The 22291-nt window shown below is 42.5% G+C and overlaps 1 protein-coding gene across 2 annotated transcripts in view; it reads right to left on the bottom strand.

The window, feature by feature from the left end:
- SLC35D2 (solute carrier family 35 member D2) overlaps nt 1–22291 on the bottom strand; it is a 92139-nt gene that overhangs the window by 10586 nt on the left and 59262 nt on the right. For both annotated transcript variants that reach the window (XM_040416982.1, XM_040416984.1), the window contains one exon: nt 20467–20549. In XM_040416982.1, coding sequence (XP_040272916.1) covers nt 20467–20549 — 83 coding nt within the window. The remainder of the gene's footprint in view (nt 1–20466; nt 20550–22291) is intronic.

Genomic DNA, 22291 nt, shown 5'->3' with positions numbered 1-22291 from the left:
ATATACTCAGAGTCTGGGACTAGTTTTACTATTGTAAGTCTTATTTATGTGTTGCATCTCTACTCCACAGAACATGCATTGTACATCGTGTACATACCTGCAGTTCCCTCCTCCCATTATATACTACCAATAAATACCTTCCTACAGAAAATGTATTTATGTTTTGTATTTAGTCTGCTGTACACTTATATCTTTTGTTTTCTCCTTTCAGTGACTCTGTGACCAAGGTCCGGGACAGGACAGAAACATCAGACTATAGTCACAGTACTCCTATCGTCTTCTATCACTGACTTGTGGATTGAGTTTTGAAACCTTTTTGTTTCCACCGTATAGGTGATAAATATTAGACCATTGCACTTTTAACACCATTCTTAGAGGATGGAATACCCCTTTAAAAATCTAGGCAAGATTACCCCCTTTACAAATTTCTTAAGATTAGCAAAATAATGTCATGCTCATCTTGGGTCATTTAAAACAAAGTAAAATATTTACACACATGCAACTACAAAAGTTACAGTATAATAGGTTTCTAAACTATGGACTGGTTTCTAACATGAAGGCATGGATATCTCGGCAAAATATCTCAATGTCAAAACATATTAATATGCAGTATTTGGAGATTTTGAGGGACAAAAACCTGATTGAAATCGAAATTTAAAAGGGTACCCGAGCCCAAAGCAGTACTTCTGCCAAACACATGCTTACATGATAACTAATAGCAGCCTGTCCTGGTAACAACATGTTTTTCATGAAAGAGACAATATAAAAGAACATCTGCCTGATTCTTTTCTGGCTAATCCCTGGCAGATAATTATAGTGTTACATTCTTTTTTTATTTTTTTATTAAACATTATCCTTTTGGGAATCTGAAAAGACACTTTGTTTCCGAACTTTCCAAATAGACGAAATGTGCAAAATCGTTCCATATTTTGTACATCTTCAAAAGCTCTGGCATTATCACTGTAAAGAGTAATATTACACAATGCTTGACATAATTGTCTTATTTATAATAGCTCTGCCCCCCCCCCCAATTGCTTATAGTTACAAAAGATGTATGAAATGAGATGTCCTATCCCATACCTAAAGTTTGTAGGTATAAGCTCTACCACCAAGATTGAATTTCTGCATTATTCTTTGTGGGACATTTTCATAAATGTGTACCTCCCATTTAATTTACTTTACACAAGATGATAAATCTGCACCATTCCTGACCACAGACATTGGGCATCATCAGTCTTCTATGGGGGTCATTTTGTTATTCAGAAATACACCTATATTAGGCGTATTTCTGGTGAAGATTGTGGCTCAAGCATTAGATGCGCCGCAATCTGCGACTTTTCCCCGCTCATGCCAGGTCTAAAAAAGTGAGCAAGGTGAGGGCGGGAAATGGGATCGGACGGCAGGCCTGCTTTTTATTTTTTTCTTTGAGTAAACATTCTCAAAAAAATGTTCTGCAAACATAAAACTTTCACAGTTTTTCTTAGAAATAGGGCAACGGCATGTAGTTGAGTATGACACGACATAATAATGCGCAGTAAAGCCTACAATGTCATATACAGGTGAAACTCGAAAAATTTGAATATTGTGCAAAGTTCATTTATTTCAGTAATGCAACTTAAAATGTGAAACTAACATATGAGATAGACTCATTACATGCAAAGCGAGATATTTCAAGCCTTTATTTGTTATAATTTGGATGATTATGGCTTACAGCTTATGAAACCCCAAAGTCACAATTTTGAGGTACCATTTGCTCAGGGAATATGGATTAATTAGCTGACTAGAGTGTGACACTCTGAGCCTAGAATATTGGACCTTTTCACAAAATTCTAATTTTAACCACCTCCAGACCGCCTAACGCAGGATCGCGTTCCGGAGGCGGCAGCCCTGCACACAGTCACGCATATATGCGTCATCTCGCGAAGGTAAGCGAGTGGATCTCCAGCCTGCCAGCGGCGATCGTTCGCTGGCAGGCTGGAGATGCGATTTTTTTTTAACCCCTAACAGGTATATTAGACGCTGTTTTGATAACAGCGTCTAATATACCTGCTACCTGGTCCTCTGGTGGTCCCTTTTGTTTGGATCGACCACCAGAGGACACAGGCAGCTCAGTAATATGTAGCACCAAACACCACTACACTACACCCCCCCTGTCACTTATTAACCCCTTATTAACCCCTGATCACCCCATATAGACTCCCTGATCACCCCCCTGTCATTGATCACCCCCCCTGTAAGGCTCCATTCAGACGTCCGTATGATTTTTACGGATCCACGGATACATGGATCGGATCCACAAAACACATACGGACGTCTAAATGGAGCCTTACAGGGGAGTGATCAATGACAGGGGGTGATCACCCCATATAGACTCCCTGATCACCCCCCTGTCATTGATCACTCCCCTGTAAGGCTCCATTCAGACGTCCGTATGTTTTTTACGGCTCCACGGATACATGGATCGGATCCGCAAAACACATACAGACGTCTGAATGGAGCCTTACAGGGGGGGTGATCACCCCATACACTGCGTGCAGAATTATTAGGCAAATTAGTATTTTGACCACATCATCCTCTTTATGCATGTTGTCTTACTCCAAGCTGTATAGGCTCGAAAGCCTACTACCAATTAAGCATATTAGGTGATGTGCATCTCTGTAATGAGAAGGGGTGTGGTCTAATGACATCAACACCCTATATTAGGTGTGCATAATTATTAGGCAACTTCCTTTCCTTTGGCAAAATGGGTCAAAAGAAGGACTTGACAGGCTCAGAAAAGTCAAAAATAGTGAGATATCTTGCAGAGGGATGCAGCACTCTTAAAATTGCAAAGCTTCTGAAGCGTGATCATCGAACAATCAAGCGTTTCATTCAAAATAGTCAACAGGGTCGCAAGAAGCGTGTGGAAAAACCAAGGCGCAAAATAACTGCCCATGAACTGAGAAAAGTCAAGCGTGCAGCTGCCAAGATGCCACTTGCCACCAGTTTGGCCATATTTCAGAGCTGCAACATCACTGGAGTGCCCAAAAGCACAAGGTGTGCAATACTCAGAGACATGGCCAAGGTAAGAAAGGCTGAAAGACGACCACCACTGAACAAGACACACAAGCTGAAACGTCAAGACTGGGCCAAGACATATCTCAAGACTGATTTTTCTAAGGTTTTATGGACTGATGAAATGAGAGTGAGTCTTGATGGGCCAGATGGATGGGCCCGTGGCTGGATTGGTAAAGGGCAGAGAGCTCCAGTCCGACTCAGACGCCAGCAAGGTGGAGGTGGAGTACTGGTTTGGGCTGGTATCATCAAAGATGAGCTTGTGGGGCCTTTTTGGGTTGAGGATGGAGTCAAGCTCAACTCCAAGTCCTACTGCCAGTTTCTGGAAGACACCTTCTTCAAGCAGTGGTACAGGAAGAAGTCTGCATCCTTCAAGAAAAACATGATTTTCATGCAGGACAATGCTCCATCACACGCGTCCAAATACTCCACAGCGTGGCTGGCAAGAAAGGGTATAAAAGAAGAAAATCTAATGACATGGCCTCCTTGTTCACCTGATCTGAACCCCATTGAGAACCTGTGGTCCATCATCAAATGTGAGATTTACAAGGAGGGAAAACAGTACACCTCTCTGAACAGTGTCTGGGAGGCTGTGGGTGCTGCTGCACGCAATGTTGATGGTGAACAGATCAAAACACTGACAGAATCCATGGATGGCAGGCTTTTGAGTGTCCTTGCAAAGAAAGGTGGCTATATTGGTCACTGATTTGTTTTTGTTTTGTTTTTGAATGTCAGAAATGTATATTTGTGAATGTTGAGATGTTATATTGGTTTCACTGGTAAAAATAAATAATTGAAATGGGTATATATTTGTTTTTTGTTAAGTTGCCTACTAATTATGCACAGTAATAGTCACCTGCACACACAGATATCCCCCTAAAATAGCTAAAACTAAAAACAAACTAAAAACTACTTCCAAAAATATTCAGCTTTGATATTAATGAGTTTTTTGGGTTCATTGAGAACATGGTTGTTGTTCAATAATAAAATTAATCCTCAAAAATACAACTTGCCTAATAATTCTGCACTCCCTGTATAGACTCCCTGATCACCCCCCTGTCATTGATCACCCCACTGTAAGGCTCAGACGTCCGTATGTTTTTTACGGATCCACGGATACATGGATCGAAACCGCAAAACACATACGGACATCTGAATGGAGCCTTATAGGAGGTGATCAATGACAGGGGGGGTATCACCCCATATAGACTCCCTGATCACCCCCCTTTCATTGATCACCCCCCTGTCATTTATCACCCCCCTGTAAGGCTCCATTCAGACGTCCGTATGATTTTTACGGATCCACGGATACATAGATCGGATCCGCAAAACACATACGGACGTCTAAATGGAGCCTTTACAGGGGGGTGATCAATGACAGGGGGTGATCACCCCATATAGACTCCCTGATCACCCCCCTGTCATTGATCACCCCCCTGTAAGGCTCCATTCAGACGTCCGTATGTTTTTTACGGATCCACGGATACATGGATCGGATCCGCAAAACACATACAGACGTCTGAATGGAGCCTTACAGGGGGGTGATCACCCCATATAGACTCCCTGATCACCCCCCTTTCATTGATCACCCCCCTGTCATTGATTACCCCCCTGTAAGGCTTTATTCAGACGTCCGTATGTTTTTTACGGATCCACGGATACATGGATCGGATCCGCAAAACACATACGGACATCTGAATGGAGCCTTATAGGGGGGTGATCAATGACAAGGGGGTTATCACCCCATATAGACTCCCTGATCACCCCCCTGTCATTGATCACCCTCCTGTCATTGATCACCCCCCTGTAAGGCTCCATTCAGATGTCCGTATGTTTTTTACGGATCCACGGATACATGGATCGGATCTGCAAAACACATACGGACATCTGAATGGAGCCTTATAGGGGGGTGATCAATGACAGGGGGGTGATCACCCCATATAGACTCCCTGATCACCCCCCTGTCATTGATCACCCCCCTGTAAGGCTCCATTCAGACATTTTTTTGGCCCAAGTTAGCGGAAATTTATTTATTTTTTCTTACAAAGTCTCATATTCCACTAACTTGTGTCAAAAAATAAAATCTCACATGAACTCACCATACCCCTCATGGAATCCAAATGCGTAAAATTTTTTAGACATTTATATTCCAGACTTCTTCTCACGCTTTAGGGCCCCTCGAATGCCAGGGCAGTATAAATAAATACCCCACATGTGACCCCATTTTGGAAAGAAGACACCCCAAGGTATTCCGTGAGGGGCATATTGAGTCCATGAAACATTGAAATTTTTGTCCCAAGTTAGCGGAAAGGGAGACTTTGTGAGAAAAAAAATAAAAAATCAATTTCCGCTAACTTGTGCAAAAAAAAAAAATTTCTATGAACTCGCCATGCCCCTCATTGAATACCTTGGGGTGTCTTCTTTCCAAAATGGGGTCACATGTGGGGTATTTATACTGCCCTGGATTTTTAGGGGCCCTAAAGCGTGAGAAGAAGTCTGGGATCCAAATGTCTAAAAATGCCCTCCTAAAAGGAATTTGGGCACCTTTGCGCATCTAGGCTGCAAAAAAGTGTCACACATGTGGTATCGCCGTACTCAGGAGAAGTTGGGCAATGTGTTTTGGGGTGTCATTTTACATATACCCATGCTGGGTGAGAGAAATATCTTGGTCAATTGCCAACTTTGTATAAAAAAATGGGAAAAGTTGTCTTTTGCCAAGATATTTCTCTCACCCAGCATGGGTATATGTAAAATGACACCCCAAAACACATTGCCCAACTTCTCCTGAGTACGGTAATACCACATGTGTGACACTTTTTTGCAGCCTAGGTGGGCAAAGGGGCCCACATTCCAAAGAGCACCTTTAGGATTTCACCGGCCATTTTTTACAGATTTTGATTTCAAACTACTTACCACACATTAGGGCCCCTAGAATGCCAGGGCAGTATAACTACTCCACAAATGACCCCATTTTGGAAAGAAGACACCCCCAGGTATTTCGTGATGGGCATAGTGAGTTCATGGAAGTTTTAATTTTTTGTCACAAGTTAGTGGAATATGAGACTTTGTAAGAAAAAAAAATCATCATTTTCCGCTAACTTGTGACAAAAAATAAAAAATTCTAGGAACTCGCCATGCCCCTCACGGAATACCTTGGGGTATCTTCTTTCCAAAATGGGGTCACTTGTGGGGTAGTTATACTGCCCTGGCATTCCAGGGGCCCTAATGTGTGGTAAGTAGTTTGAAATCAAAATCTGTAAAAAATGGCCGGTGAAATCCTAAAGGTGCTCTTTGGAATGTGGGCCCCTTTGCCCACCTAGGCTGCAAAAAAGTGTCACACATGTGGTATCGCCGTACTCAGGAGAAGTTGGGCAATGTGTTTTGGGGTGTCATTTTACATATACCCATGCTGGGTGAGATAAATATCTTGGTCAAATGCCAACTTTGTATAAAAAAATGGGAAAAGTTGTCTTTTGCCAAGATATTTCTCTCACCCAGCATGGGTATATGTAAAATGACACCCCAAAACACATTGCCCAACTTCTCCTGAGTACGGCAATACCACATGTGTGACATTTTTTTGCAGCCTAGGTGGGCAAAGAGGCCCACATTCCAAAGAGCACCTTTAGGATTTCACCGGCCATTTTTTACAGATTTTGATTTCAAACTACTTACCACATATTAGGGCCCCTAGAATGCCAGGGCAGTATAACTACCCCACAAGTGACCCCATTTTGGAAAGAAGACACCCCAAGGTATTTCGTGATGGGCATAGTGAGTTCATGGAAGTTTTTATTTTTTGTCACAAGTTAGTGGAATATGAGACTTTGTAAGAAAAAAAAAAAAATCATCATTTTCCGCTAACTTGTAACAAAAAATAAAAAGTTCTATGAACTCACTATGCCCATCAACGAATACCTTAGGGTGTCTACTTTCCAAAATGGGGTCATTTGTGGGGTTTTTCTACTGTCTGGCCATTGTAGAACCTCAGGAAACATGACAGGTGCTCAGAAAGTCAGAGCTGCTTCAAAAAGCGGAAATTAAAATTTTTGTACCATAGTTTGTAAACGCTATAACTTTTACCCAAACCATTTTTTTTTTTACCCAAACATTTTTTTTTTTCAAAGACATGTAGAACAATAAATTTAGTGAAAAATGTATATATGTCATTTTTTTTTGCAAAATTTTACAACTGAAAGTGAAAAATGTCATTTTTTTGCAAAAAAAATCGTTAAATTTTGATTAATAACAAAAAAAGTAAAAATGTCAGCAGCAATGAAATACCACCAAATGAAAGCCCTATTAGTGAGAAGAAAAGGAGGTAAAATTCATTTGGGTGGTAAGTTGCATGACCGAGCAATAAACGGTGAAAATAGTGTAGTGCAAAAGTGTAAAAAGTGGCCTGGTCATTAAGGGTGTTTAAGCTAAGGGGGCTGAGGTGGTTAAAGGGAACCTGTCACCAAAAAATCGCCTATTAAGCTGTTAAGAGTACCTTATAGTGCTACATAGTTGTGTCCTATAGCACTTTTTCGTCCTTTTCCTGCATTTTTCGTCACTGAGAAATCAAAGTTTTAATCAGCCGCTGCCCCGTGTTTCAAGTCAGGCTTGAAGTCAAGGGGGCAGCGGCCTAGGCGTCTCCAATCCTGCTTTTACGGCCTCTCGCCGCCTTGATTGACACACCGCATCTCAGTGCCGGGACCGCGCTCTCAGCCCGCATGCGCAGTAAAGGGCTGCTGTAGCGCGATCCCGGCTCCGGCTCGTACACTCAGCCGGCTTCAGTCTCACTACTGCGCATGCGCCCGCCAGCCTTACATACTCGCGCCCGCGCCCGGCATCTTCTCTTCCTGCATGCGCATACAGAGCGCGAGTATGTAAGGCTGGCGGGTGCATGCTCAGTAGTGATACTGAAGCTGGCTGAGTGTACGAGCCGTAACCGGGATCACGCTACAGCAGCCCTTTACTGCGCATGCGGGCTGAGAGCGCGGTCCCGGCACTGAAATGTGGCGTGTCAATCAAGGCGGCGAGAGGCCAGAAAAGCAGGATTGGAAACACGGGGCAGCGGCTGATTAAAACATCGATTTCTCAGTGACAATAAATGCAGGAAAAGGACAAAAAAGTGCTATAGGACACAACTATGTAGCACTATAAGGTACTCTTAACAGCTTAATAGTCGATTTTTTGGTGACAGGTTCCCTTTAAGCTGCACTAATGCAATTCCTTTTAAATTGCAGTACTGAAATAAATGGACTTTTGCACGATATTCTAATTTTTGGAGTTTCACCTGTACATTTCAGAAGAAATCTCCCCTTTGAAGTGATACTTTTATAGGAGAATATCTAACATGCGGCACCCAACAGAGCACCATATAACAATATACAGGACTGCAGGGGAATATGTGCCATACAGCCTACTTTTTAGGGATCTGCTGTTATAACAATATTTCAATATACTGTTTCAATTAATGAATATGATACATTCCTGATATGTCTTTTGAACATGTGAGATGGGGAAACAGCTCTCCTTGACTGAACACTGTGTAGATTAATATAAATGTTCAGGACTGACATTCTGCTGTTTCCTTAACACAGCTACAGACTGCACATATACACTCACCTAAAGAATTATTAGGAACACCATACTAATACGGTGTTGGACCCCCTTTTGCCTTCAGAAAAGCCTTAATTCTACGTGGCATTGATTCAACAAGGTGCTGATAGAATTCTTTAGAAATGTTGGCCCATATTGATAGGATAGCATCTTGCAGTTGATGGAGATTTGAGGGATGCACATCCAGGGCACGAAGCTCCCGTTCCACCACATCCCAAAGATGCTCTATTGGGTTGAGATCTGGTGACTGTGGGGGCCATTTTAGTACAGTGAACTCATTGTCATGTTCAAGAAACCAATTTGAAATGATTCGAGCTTTGTGACATGGTGCATTATCCTGCTGGAAGTAGCCATCAGAGGATGGGTACATGTTATCATTCTGTTTACGCCAAATTCGGACTCTACCATTTGAATGTCTCAACAGAAATCGAGACTCATCAGACCAGGCAACATTTTTCCAGTCTTCAACAGTCCAATTTTGGTGAGCTCGTGCAAATTGTAGCCTCTTTTTTCTATTTGTAGTGGAGATGAGTGGTACCCGGTGGGGTCTTCTGCTGTTGTAGCCCATTCGCCTCAAGGTTGTGCGTGTTGTGGCTTCACAAATGCTTTGCTGCATACCTCGGTTGTAACGAGTGGTTATTTCAGTCAACATTGCTCTTCTATCAGCTTGAATCAGTCGGCCCATTCTCCTCTGACCTCTAGCATCCACAAGGCATTTTTGCCCACAGGACTGCCGCATACTGGATGTTTTTCCCTTTTCACACCATTCTTTGTAAACCCTAGAAATGGTTGTGCGTGAAAATCCCAGTAACTGAGCAGATTGTGAAATACTCAGACCGGCCCGTCTGGCACCAACAACCATGCCACGCTCAAAATTGCTTAAATCACCTTTCTTTCCCATTCTGACATTCAGTTTGGAGTTCAGGAGATTGTCTTGACCAGGACCACACCCCTAAATGCATTGAAGCAACTGCCATGTGATTGGTTGACTAGATAATTGCATTAATGAGAAATAGAACAGGTGTTCCTAATAATTCTATAGGTGAGTGTATATCTCCATATTCATAAGAGGTGGAGTTACACACAGAGCCTGGAGAGGAAGAGAAAGACAGAGCAGCCTTCTTAGAGGGAGGTGAAAACTAAGGAACTGTGTGAGCAGAGAATCAGACGGCATCCAGGTGTGGGAGCATCCCTCAGATACCAGAGCTGCAGCTAAGCGAAGCTGATCGTGTCCAAGACCCTGATCCTGTGCAGAGGAAGGAGGATTGCTGCCAGGAACGCTGATGAGAGCAGAGGAACAAAGCAACACACACTGTGGTACCGCATGCTTGTTGGAGAGACGTTTGTTTTGTTCAGAGTCACCAGTGGATGCAAAGCAGACCCGGGTCGGTAAGATCGTGCACGCATCTCATCACAGAGTTGGCACCTAGAGACTGAGACCAGGCCTGTAGTTAGTTAGTTAGTTAGTTAGTTAGGGTTTCTGTTTGTGTCAGGCCACAAGTGTTACTCCTGTTCATTTCAAGGACTTTAAAACTTAAAGCGACATTTCACATTGGGGAGATGATAAAATTCTCACAAACTCAAGCCAGGCTGGCGTTCTCTTGCTCAGGAGGAATACTCAGGCACGTGCTAAAAGACCAGTTATGGGAGGGGGAATACTGTTGAACTTGTTAAGATTGTAAGCTGTTGTGCTGCACCGCAGGATAGCCTGCAATACACACCCATACAGTGATTCTTGTTTTTAGGGGAATAACAGGCAAGGTGTGGCAGCTTAGTTGTGCCCCCCAGCAGGAAAATGACTTCACTTTTTTCCTTCATCCATCGGAGGGCGCCGTGCTGTGCAGCACAAGGGTCTCAGCCTTCTGGTTGGGTGTATGTAAATTAATTATATGTTCTCAGCATTTGTGGTTGCGTTTATTGCCACATTTAAGTAAAATTCTGTTTTGGCAAAAGCTGGTGTTGGGGTTGCTTTCCTCCTTCGTGACTTAAAGGGATTCTGTCATGAAATTTGAGGCCTATAACCTAAACATATGGCCAGGTCCCTACTAATACCCTGAATCCGAAACTGACCTTATTAAATGTGCCTGTGGCTCTATTAGCATATAAAACAGGTTTTTATAACCTGTCACTCACGTACCAAATGTGTCCAAGGGGACGTCTCATCATGCAGGGTGCCCGGCTGCAGCCGCCTTCCGACTAGAAATCGCCACCCTCCCTTTCAATAGAGCCGCCTACCTCACCTCATCGCCGCCTCCCTCACCTCAGCGCCGCCTCCAAAATCGTCCGCTCTCCTCAGCCAGATCCCACGTGTGCGCACTAGGTATAACTAGAAATAGATCAAAAGGGAGCCTCCGTAGAAAAGCAGCCTGTGCGCTCCGAACCTCCAAACAGCTTTGCACCTGACTGTAAGAGGTTGGATGGCTGCAATAGGGCGTTCAAAGCAGGTTTGAGCGAAGTGCGCCAGCCGGCGCATGCGCACTTCGCACAACGAGGCCGCTGCCAGGAGTCCGCACGGGCGCATCAGGTTATACCTAGTGCGCACGCGCGGGATCTGGCTGAGGAGAGCGGACGATTTCGGAGGCGGCGCTGAGGTGAGGGAGGCGGCGATGAGGTGAGGTAGGCGGCTCTATTGAAAGGGAGGGCGGGGATTTCTAGTCGGAGTGAGACATTTGGTACGTGAGTGACAGGTTATAAAAACCTGTTTTATATGCTAATAGAGCCACAGGCACATTTAATAAGGTCAGTTTCGGATTCAGGGTATTAGTAGGGACCTGGCCATATGTTTAGGTTATAGGCCTCAAATGTCATAACAGAATCCCTTTAACTGTATCCTGGGGAGCCCACCCCAGTACACAACTTACAAACACACAGAGCACACAGCTGAGAGATTATGAAGTCTATCGAGCTATCCTATCCCCTGCCTACTAAAGCTTGTTAACAGCTGTTTCCAGGGCCTGCAGTCAGTTTATAGCAAGCCAGCGATTGGCTATTTTCCACGGCCGTATAGAAATGAATGGAGGGCGGCTGCGGCTGCGCCTGCGCAGTGCAGTGCACCCACCACCACCTTCGCCGCTCCATTCTCAGTGTGGGTCCCAGAGGTGGAACACGCACCTATCAGACAATAAGGACATCCTAGCGATATGCCCCCATTGTCTGTGATGGGAATACCACTTTAATTCTCTTAGCATATGGTGTTGTAGGCCTCTCTGCGAGCAAGCGGATGAGGGGTGTATTATAATTTTTTTGAACCCCTGATTAACCCTCGAACAGTTTATTGTGATTCACAGATGCAACAATCAGTGTTGAACATGGCATCTTAGGGGTTAAATGACAGGGGGGGCACGCAATACTCATTCCCCATCTTTGCGTCTGGAAAGAGATTCATGGCAAAGTAATTTGTAATGAACCAAATTTCTTGTTGAAGTTCAGCAAAGAAGCCATCTTTACTATTAAGCTACAGGTGCAAACTAAATACATTAGCCTAAATTTACTATTGTGTCTGCACCTAGAAATTGTCTAAAAAGTGCCACAATTTAGGGCAACATTTTTTCAAAAACAGGGTGGGGGTAACAGGAAGGATACCAAGCTTCACTGGAAAGGGCATATGGCCTAAGATGCACCATGTGCCAAAACTGTGCTTTAAATCTGGTATAAAATTCTGTCCAACCAATAGTTGTTAGAGTAAAGTAGGCCAACCAATAGTTGTTAGACAAAGTTTCTAGCCCAGCACCACATTTATCATCGAGCATGATCTAGACATCCTAAGATTAGATAATGATTAGATAATGATTAGATAATGATGATTAGATAATCCTAAGATTAGATAATGTATAGGATTGGTAAATCTGAGCCACTGCATTATATTCTGTCTTGTGTAGTAAAGCTGTAAGTAATAAGTAGCATTGCTAAATGCTTCAAGCAGCCCAGGTCTAAGGCTGGGTTTACATGTTGCTTTTTATATTTGTCACTGTAAAAACCACAACAAAAACTGTATTGTTAAAACCATGTCAATTTTTACCACAATTGCCAGGGGCGGACTAGGAAATTAAAGTGGCCCTAGAAAAAAGTTGCCTCATGTTGTGTGAGGGTCCAAATTAGGGTGGCTAGATGTCCGGTTTTAGGCTGGACAGTCCGGCTTTCAAACTGTCCTGGATGGACGCAGGGATGTCCTCCTTTTCAATAGCTCACATTCAGACAGTAGCACTGTGCTACAGTATCTGAGTGTGAGCTGCAGCAACATATTAACTGACTGAGGCTTCTCTCACCCCCCAGTCAGTCCCTAGAGCAGGCAAACATGGCTCCCTGTGGCTGATTGAGGGGGAGAGAAGCACCCCGGCTGCCCTTAGCTCACCTTCCCGTCAGAAAGTTCTCCCCCCCACCCTCTTTTTCGGCCGACGATTGGGGCTTGGCTTCACTGAACTGGGGGTATGTTTTAGCCATTTGGGGGCGTGGTCGGAGAGGTGCGGATTTCTGGGGTGAAGCCAGTGGCCACCCTAGTCCAATTTGACAGAAGGTGGGCCAATATAAGTAGGCGGGGCCAGCAATACCGTACTGCAGGACAAAATACTGCCCTAGTAGAACCAGATACCTTAGTGCGGCACTAAGTACTGCATCAGCAGAGCCAAATACCACAGTGCAGCAGAAAATACCCACCCCACAATATGAAGCTGTATCATCATCCTGAGGACGCTACTATCTTTGAATTCAGGAGGGCACCTGCAGCCACTGGCCAAGTGCACAAGTGCCTGATGCACCTACATTAAATAATGCTGAGAGCTTCAGATCTTTATGTGCATCGCTAATGGCCAATAGGAGGCCTGAAATTTCCCTGTAGTGTCTATAGCCAATCTGCCCATAGCAATTGCTGTCGCTTTGCAATGCAATAATTCCCCACACAGTTATTTCAAGTGAAACACATTTATATAACATGTTTCACCATAAAAAAGCCGTTAAATGCACTCACTCAGTCTATACAATAACGTTTTTGTTGCATTTTTACTGTCTGACCCAGTAGGAAGTGCAGCTGTGTCTTTAAAAGATTAAAATAGACAAATCACCAGGTCCAGATGGCATACACCCCCGTATCCTAAGAGAATTAAGTAAGGTCATAGACAGACCCTTATTTCCATAATGTAATTAACACAAAAGAGAACAGTATACTGCTACAGATGGACCAAATGGTAAAACACTGGGTAACACTGACAAGGAAAATGACTTAGGAATTTTAGTGAACAGAAACCAGTGTCAGGCAGCTGCTGCGAAGGCAAATAAGATAATGAGTTGCATCAAAAGGGGCATATATGCCTGTGATGAGAACATTGTTCTGCCACTTTACAAATCACTAGTCAGACCACACATGGTGTACTGTGTACAGTTCTGGGCTCCTGTGAACAAGGCAGACATAGCAGAGCTGGACAGGGTTCAGAGAAGGGGTAATAAGTAATAACAGGAATGGGGGGACTACAGTGCACAAAAAGATTATCACAATTAGGGTTATTCCCTTTAGAAAAAAGACAACTAAGGCGAGATCTAATAATTATGTATAAATATATAAGGGGTCAGTACAGAGATCTCTCCCATCATCTATTTATTCCCAGGACTGTGACTGTGACAATGGGACATCCTCTGCGTCTGGAGGAAAGAAGGTTTCCACACAAACATAGAAGAGTATTCTTTACTGTAAGAGCAGTGAGACTATGGAACTCTCTGCCTGAGGAGGTAGTGATGGTGAGTTCAATAAAGGAATTCAAGAGGGGCCTGGATGTATTTCTGGAGTGTAATAATATTACAGGCCATAGCTACTAGAGATGGTTGTTGATCCAAGGAGTTACTCTGATTGGAGTCAAGAGGAATTTTTTCCCCTAAAGTGAGAAAACTCTTTTTGTCTTCTACCTCACAGGGTTGTTGTTTTTTTTGCCTTCCTCTGGATCAAATTGCTGGATAACAGGCTGAACTGGATGGACAGATGTCTTATTTCAGGCTTATAACCTATGTTATTGCGGAGGCTTCACTACTGGTTCTGGCTCACAATAACTTATGGAAACAACAGACCAAATAACGGAAGTGTGACATCAACCTTACTATGTAAAAACCACAATGTATAAACCCAGTCTTAAGGATAATGTTCTATGGATAAATAAACCAGCATCCAGTTATTCAGTGTACTGTTCACATACTGTAGGTGATAGGAAATATAATTTTTTTTCTTAAATGGTATGTCCACCTTTGCAACCATTTTTTTACTGCGTTAAAAATAGAAAAGAAAGCAACTTTGTACAAATGGTGTTAATTGAAAACATCTGTCTACAGCTCCTGTGCTTACCCATGTGTCTTCATGGTTACAGACTACCAACATCCTGTGGTCATATTCCCTTTCTGTGCCCTTCTTACTACTTGTACTTTTTAATGGAACCATTAAATGGTTTATATTATGTACTGAGAAAATATAAAAAAAATTGTTGGGGTCATTTATAGGGGTTTCTATCACCTATGCCCTCAAAGTCACTTCAGAACTGAATTGACCCTAGAAAAGTAGTCTCTACTAATAATCTTTAAAATGTGAATAAACTGGCTGCTTGAGTAATAAAGAATGATGATTAGAAAATGATGACAACATAAAGTTACAGACTAAAAACGATCCCAGAGTAGTCTGATCCTGTAGTCATAGTCCCTTTCGGTGGCCTACTTGCTACAAAATGTACATTACTAGCAAAAAGGAGAGGACAGACAAAAGCAGTTACAATAAAAATCACTAGTGTTGGAATGATACAAAAATTGATTGCAATGGTGGACATAGATGTTAATAAACTCTTAAGGACCAAGCAAATTTTGGGGGGAATGTTTTCATTTTTTCCCTGCATTCAAGGAATAATAACTTTTTTTTATGTATTTTTTAGACGGATGTAGTACCTTTTAATGGGTTATACAATGCATTGAGAAATTATGAGAAAAAAAATCATTTGTAGGGTAAACATGGGAAACTCACAATTATGCCTTTTTTCTATTAACAGACAGCTATGTGAATGCTGTTTTTTTTGTTTGTTTTTTGCAAGATGAGCTGTATTTTTATCAATATCATTTTATTTCCTGGTCAAGGTGACCAAAAATGACTATTCTCCCTTTTTCCCTATGACTATTTTCCCTATGCTGTCATAAATTATTTTTTAATATTTCAGACATGGCGATACCATGTACGGTATATGAGAAGTGGGAAAAGGGTTTTTTATTTTAATATTTTCCTTTTTAAGATTTTTATAAACTTTATTCAGCTGATTTTTTACTTTTTTTTATTAATCCAATTTTGGGACTTGAAACTCAGATAGTTTGATATCTTGTATGGCTGCACAGCAGTACTCCTGCATTGCTGAGAATAACTATTTTACCAGTATTCTATTATATGCTACCAGAGGCCCAAGTTAATAGCAGCCATAACATGGCAGGTCTGGCAGACTTCAGAATGTCCCCGGCAACCATTGCAAACAATAGTCACCCCACAATTGTGTTTCTGGTTGCTGATCAGAGGACAGAGGGTGTGCACTCTCTTTGTCTAACCGGTCAGATGCTGTAGTCACTGTTGCCTGTTTGCTAAATGAATGGGTTGAGAGGCAACTGGATGTACCGTATGTGTTAGCTGCGTAACAGCCAGCATCCGCCATGTATGGATTGGCCTAAGCTTGTTAGCCTGCTCCATACTTTCCTTAACAACCAAAGGCATGCATGCACGTTCATTGATTGTGAAGAGATTAATTAAAATGCTTGTGTATGTATGCAGGTTGTGTGTTTTTTTTTTAATAAAAGTTTGCACTTGTTTGAAGACTGGAGCTTTCTGCTCAAAGGAATGTTATGTTGATCATCTATGGCAGGCATGCTCAACCTGCGGCCCTCCAGCTGTTGTAAAACTACAACTCCCACAATGCCCTGCTGTAGGCTGATAGCTGTAGGCTGTTCGGGCATCCTGGGAGTTGTAGTTTTGCAACAGCTGGAGGGCCACAGTTTGAGCATGCCTGATCTATGGTATTCTGGTTCTGTTCAAAAGTAATTGTCTAGCACTCGGAAATTAAAATCATGGCAACTTTATTCACATAGCAGATAAAAATCTCTCCAGTGGCATACCGTAGCCCAGGCAACGCATTTTGATTGTCAACCAATCTTATTTATGACATAGATATCTATGTGAATGAAGTCATCATGATTTCCAAGTGCTGGACAATTACTTTTGGAGATGTTACGTTTACTGAAATGGAGCCCTTGCACTAGATTTTCATCATGCTGATTCAGCTGGCGTAAGCCGGGCTGGGACAAGGCCATTTGGTGCCCAGGGCGAAGATGGCAAACTGCGCCCCCCCCCCCCCCCCCCCCCCCCGTTTTTAAGAAAGAATCAATGTTGTTTCAAAACAAGAATATACTTAAAGCAATAGAACAAAGGACTGTGGGACTTTGAAAGTCACAGACACTATAAAGTTCCCCCCCATCATCATGTGCCAGTTTTGTAATAAGCCCCCCCAATGTGCCAGTAACACTATTGTAAAAAAAAACAAAAAAAAAAACACTTATACTTACCTAAGTGTCAGCGATGCGATGCAGCCTCTTCCTGTGTCCCACGCTGTAATGTAAGGCTCAGGCGGCACGATGACGTCATTGCGCCGGCCTCTGATAGGCTGCCGGCCTAGTGCCTGCAGCCAGGGGCGTACATAAAAATCACTGGGCCCCATAGCAGGAATCTAAATTGGGCCCCCATTCCCCTTTTATAGCCCCTCCCTTTGTTCCATGAACTATTCTTGCTGCTGCGTTTTATAATTTATGCCATCAGGGCCGGAATGGGATTACAAAACAGCCCTGGCACACAAAAGAGGTATAATAGATGCAGATGTATATTATATACAGCAGTGTACAGTTATGTGAGGTACGCGGTATAATAGATGCAGTGTGTACAGGTATATAGTATATTCCCTAGTGTTCTGATATGTGAGGTACAGGGTATAATAGATGCAGTGTGTACAGGTATATAGTATATACAGCAGTGTACTGATATGTGAGGTACGGGGTATAATATATGCAGTGTATACAGTATATACAGTAGTGTAATATGTGAGGTACGAGGTATAATAGATGCAGTGTGTACAGGTATATAGTAAATACAGCAGTGTATTGACACCTCGTACCTCACATATCAGTACACTGCTGTATATACTATATATCTGTACACACTGCATCTATTATACCTCGTACCTCACATATATAGTATATACAGAAGTGTACTGATATCTGTACACACAGCATCTATTATACCTCATACCTCACATATCAGTGCACTGCGGTATATACTATATATCTGTACATATTGCATGTATAATACTGTGTAATATATGCAGTGTGTGTGCATGTATGTGTGTGTATATATATATATATATATATATATATATATATACAGAGCAGTGTATTGATGTGACACATAGAAGGTATAATACTGTAGATGCAGTGTTTATAGAAATATGTGGTCAGTTATGCATTATAGTCACTGTGAGGTACATGAGGTAGTGGTAACTGTCTGAAGTAGTATACATGAGTGAGCAATGAGTAAAAACAGGGCATGGAGGGGGGGGGGGTAAATGATGAAAAGTGGAGGACCTCCTCTTACCTCTCCATTCCAGTCTGTATGGATCAATACAGAGCTGCTTGTGAACTTTTAATACTTGCTGTTAGGGGTTGAAGGACCTGTGATGATGTCATCACAGGTCCTGGCAGATGTACCTTTGAAACCTAGGAACTACACCATTTTTGGTGCAGTTGCTTTGCTAGATTCTGCAGGACCTGTGATGTTGAAGATGATGTCATCACAGGTCCTGGCAGATGCACTGTTCTAACCTGGGAACTACACTTTACACTGTGCAGTTCCCTTACAGGACCTGTGATGACATCATCAAAGGTCCTTTAGCTTTAGAAAGGTAAACAGGAGTAATTAGGGGGCGGGGCCTCTCCTCCACTTCGGTGCCTGCCTGCAGCCTATCAGAGGAAAGGGAAGGGACACGCCTCTCCCTCCCCTGCACCTCCGCTGGCACAGACAGTTTACAATGGAGATGAGCGCAATGGAAGCGCTCATCTCCCTGTGCCCGGCGGCGGCTGCTCACTTGGGGGGGGGGTCATTTTAGTTGGGGGGGCACATGGGGGGGCACAGCATGATGTAGGGGGGGCCGTGGCTGGCACTTCACCTGCGCCCCCCTCCTGTCCGCAAATGGTAGCGCCCAGGGCACCCGCTCCTTCGGCCCCTGCCTTGTACCGGCCCTGGGCGTAAGTATATTTTTAGATTTTTGGTTCTGTTCCATGTTGAACCATTACTGAACTGAAGTAAGTGTACAAATTACTAAGTGCATGCGAAAGCTATGGATGCATATTATGCATATTCAGCTGATATTTTTTAATAAAACTCAATTACAAAAAAGATTTTTAGCCAAAATACATGCATTCCAGTAAAAAGATGTTCCCACAAGGCCTCCATAGCCCGCAAACTGACAAATCTAGAAGCTGAAGAACATATGTGAAGAATTTTTTTATATACTCTAGATTTACACCTTTTTTTATTAGATGACAATATGATTTTATTACATACTAATATTTTCAAGACTTAAAGGTCTTGTCTGAGATTTTGATATTGATTTTGATATTGATGTCCTATCTTCAGGATAGATCGTCAATATCTGATTAGTGGGGGTACCACTCCTGCCCCAACCCATCAGCTGTTTGAAGAGACCACTGTGAGTGCCATGGCCTCTTCCTAGGCCAGTGACATCACATTCATCGGTCACCTAGCCTATGGTCAAATTTAAGTGAATGGGGCGGAACTGCAATACCAAGCACAACCGCTATCCAATGGATGGCGCTGAGTGTTGCAAGCTGAGTGGAGGCCACAGCACTTATGGGACCACCATGGCCACCTCTAACAGCTAAACAGAGGTGCCAGGTGTCAGACCCCCACAGATCTGATATGCATAATCTATCCTATGACCCCAGAATATTGTTAAGATGATTGCCTTCATATGAAGGCTCATTAGCGATCATCTGGCAGTGTAATACTGCCGCCATTTAATACAAACGCTCGTTTATCAGGTAATCAGGATCTTTTAACATGTTAAAAAATCCTGGTTTGCCAGTGGCAGATGACACCGTATAATAGGCGTTCTGCTGCCGGCAAACAGACAGTATAGGGATGCATTAGCTATTGCTCATCCCTATACTGAGTATGCAGCGATCTCGTCCTCTAGCGAACAGGCGATTGACGGAAGGGAACACTTCCTTCCCAACAAGCGTCTGCTCTATATGCCTGTGTAATAGGGCCTTTAGGGTCATATATAATTTTGAGAATTCTTTTTATCAAAAATGTTAGATAGAACAGTACTTCTGAGTTGAAATGTGAACACATAAATAGTTAATGAAGTTGTTATTACTGACCTGCCAAGACATGCGATGAGTTCCATGTTAGAATTTTAAAAAAAAATAAGATCCAACTATATTGATAGATGTTAAACCCATAGAAGGATAAAAAATGTAGGAAGTGGATTCTTTATATACAATCTAGTTTGTTTCTCGGACTAGGAATGTGGACACCAAACCAACATTAGACTTCACATTTTAAACTCTAAAAAGTCCTGTTTTTTTTTTCACTATTGAGGTTATACTTTACAAAATCTTTGCATATATCATAGTGAGCCTATTATTGGACATTCCTTGATTTTTATTAAAACAAAAAACATAGGAAAGTGTGATTTAGGTGCAATGAGCTGGTAATAATAAAACATGCATGGTACTTACCAAATATTTAAACCTATGAAGTTTAGCCAAGAAAATATATAATCTCCTCCAATAAAAATTCCAATGTAGGCAATTGATACATTCTATAAAACAAAAACAAAAAAATGTCAGAATGATCCTTAAAGGGTTTTCCCATCTTAGACATTTAGGGCATATCCCACCTGACTTCTGCAAAGACTGGATGAAGAGGTAATCACACATATGATCTGCTCTCCATGGAAGTTTATGAGAGAAACAGCCAAGCGATATCCTGTATATGCCATAATTGTCTAAAACAGAAACACAGGGGCCTATTTATGTACTGATATACACCACTTTTGTGGCGTATATCAGTCACAGATTTTGTCGCAAGCCATTTTGCAACAAAATCTGCGCCTTTTCCCTGCTCGTGCCCTTATCCTGTCTACAGGTCTTAAAAAAAGGAAGCATGGAAGAGGTTGGTCCAGCAGGCCTGTCTCATTCATCATTTTGTATGTCAGTTATCGGCGTACAAAATTATTTAAGTCTACGCCAGCAAGGGAACTCAAGTAGATTTTAGATTAACTCACATCCTGCTGGAGGAAGTGACAAAGTTATGTAGAGGCCTGCTCCTCCACATAACTTTGGCGCTTCCTCCACCAGTGCAGGCACAATTAAGACTGGCGTCTAAATATGCGGTCTTAATAAATGTGCCCCACATTCTTTAAATTGTTAATATACAGATTAACCTTGGGAGTTAGCTCAGTTGTTTATTAGTGAATCCTATTGTGTCAAAGGGCAATTCCAGTCACTATGGTTGAACATGCATAATTAGTGTATATGTCATTAAGCCCCATGTACATTGCATCTCTCTTTGATTCTTCCTACTTTTTAGATCAACAATGTCTTGGAAATGCCATATATTTCTCATCCAGGGCAAAGCTACAGAGAGTGGAACGGGGAGAGTAAAAGCAAGACTGGGCCCCAGTGACTTGGAGGAGCCCTAGGCACCTCAGCCACAAAGGAAGACACCAGTATTAAAGGGGTTGACCACTGTTCAATAATTTTCCAAATGTTCTGGATACAGCACATAAAGTAACTTACTAATATATAGAGAACACCTGCCCTGGTTCTCTGCTTTCAAAACAGCCGCCTGATGGGTTACAGAGGTCTGCATTCCATGCTGTAGGGTGTTCTGGTCCAACATGGCCACTGATGGAGGGTCATGTGATCTGATCAGTCCATCGGAGGCTTTCACCGAACTGCAGTGTACAGTCGTGGCCAAAAGTTTTGAGAATGACACAAATATTAGTTTTCACAAAGTTTGCTGCTAAACTGCTTTTAGATCTTTGTTTCAGTTGTTTCTGTGATGTAGTGAAATATAATCACAGGCACTTCATACGTTTCAAAGGCTTTTATCGACAATTACATGACATTTATGCAAAGAGTCAGTATTTGCAGTGTTGGCCCTTCTTTTTCAGGACCTCTGCAATTCGACTTGGCATGCTCTCAATCAACTTCTGGGCCAATTCCTGACTGATAGCAACCCATTCTTTCATAATCACTTCTTGGAGTTTGTCAGAATTAGTGGGTTTTTGTTTGTCCACCCGCCTCTTGAGGATTGACCACAAGTTCTCAATGGGATTAAGATCTGGGGAGTTTCCAGGCCATGGACCCAAAATGTCGCCGAGCCACTTAGTTATCACTTTTGCTTTATGGCACGGTGCTCCATCGTGCTGGAAAATGCATTGTTCTTCACCAAACTGTTGTTGGATTTTTGGAAGAAGTTGCTGTTGGAGGGTGTTTTGGTACCATTCTTTATTCATAACTGTGTTTTTGGGCAAAATTGTGAGTGAGCCCACTCCCT

This window comes from Bufo bufo, chromosome 2 (genome assembly GCF_905171765.1).
Source record: "Bufo bufo chromosome 2, aBufBuf1.1, whole genome shotgun sequence".
Taxonomy (NCBI): domain Eukaryota; kingdom Metazoa; phylum Chordata; class Amphibia; order Anura; family Bufonidae; genus Bufo; species Bufo bufo.
Note: the sequence above shows the minus strand (reverse complement) of the source record. Positions and strands in the feature narration are given on the sequence as shown.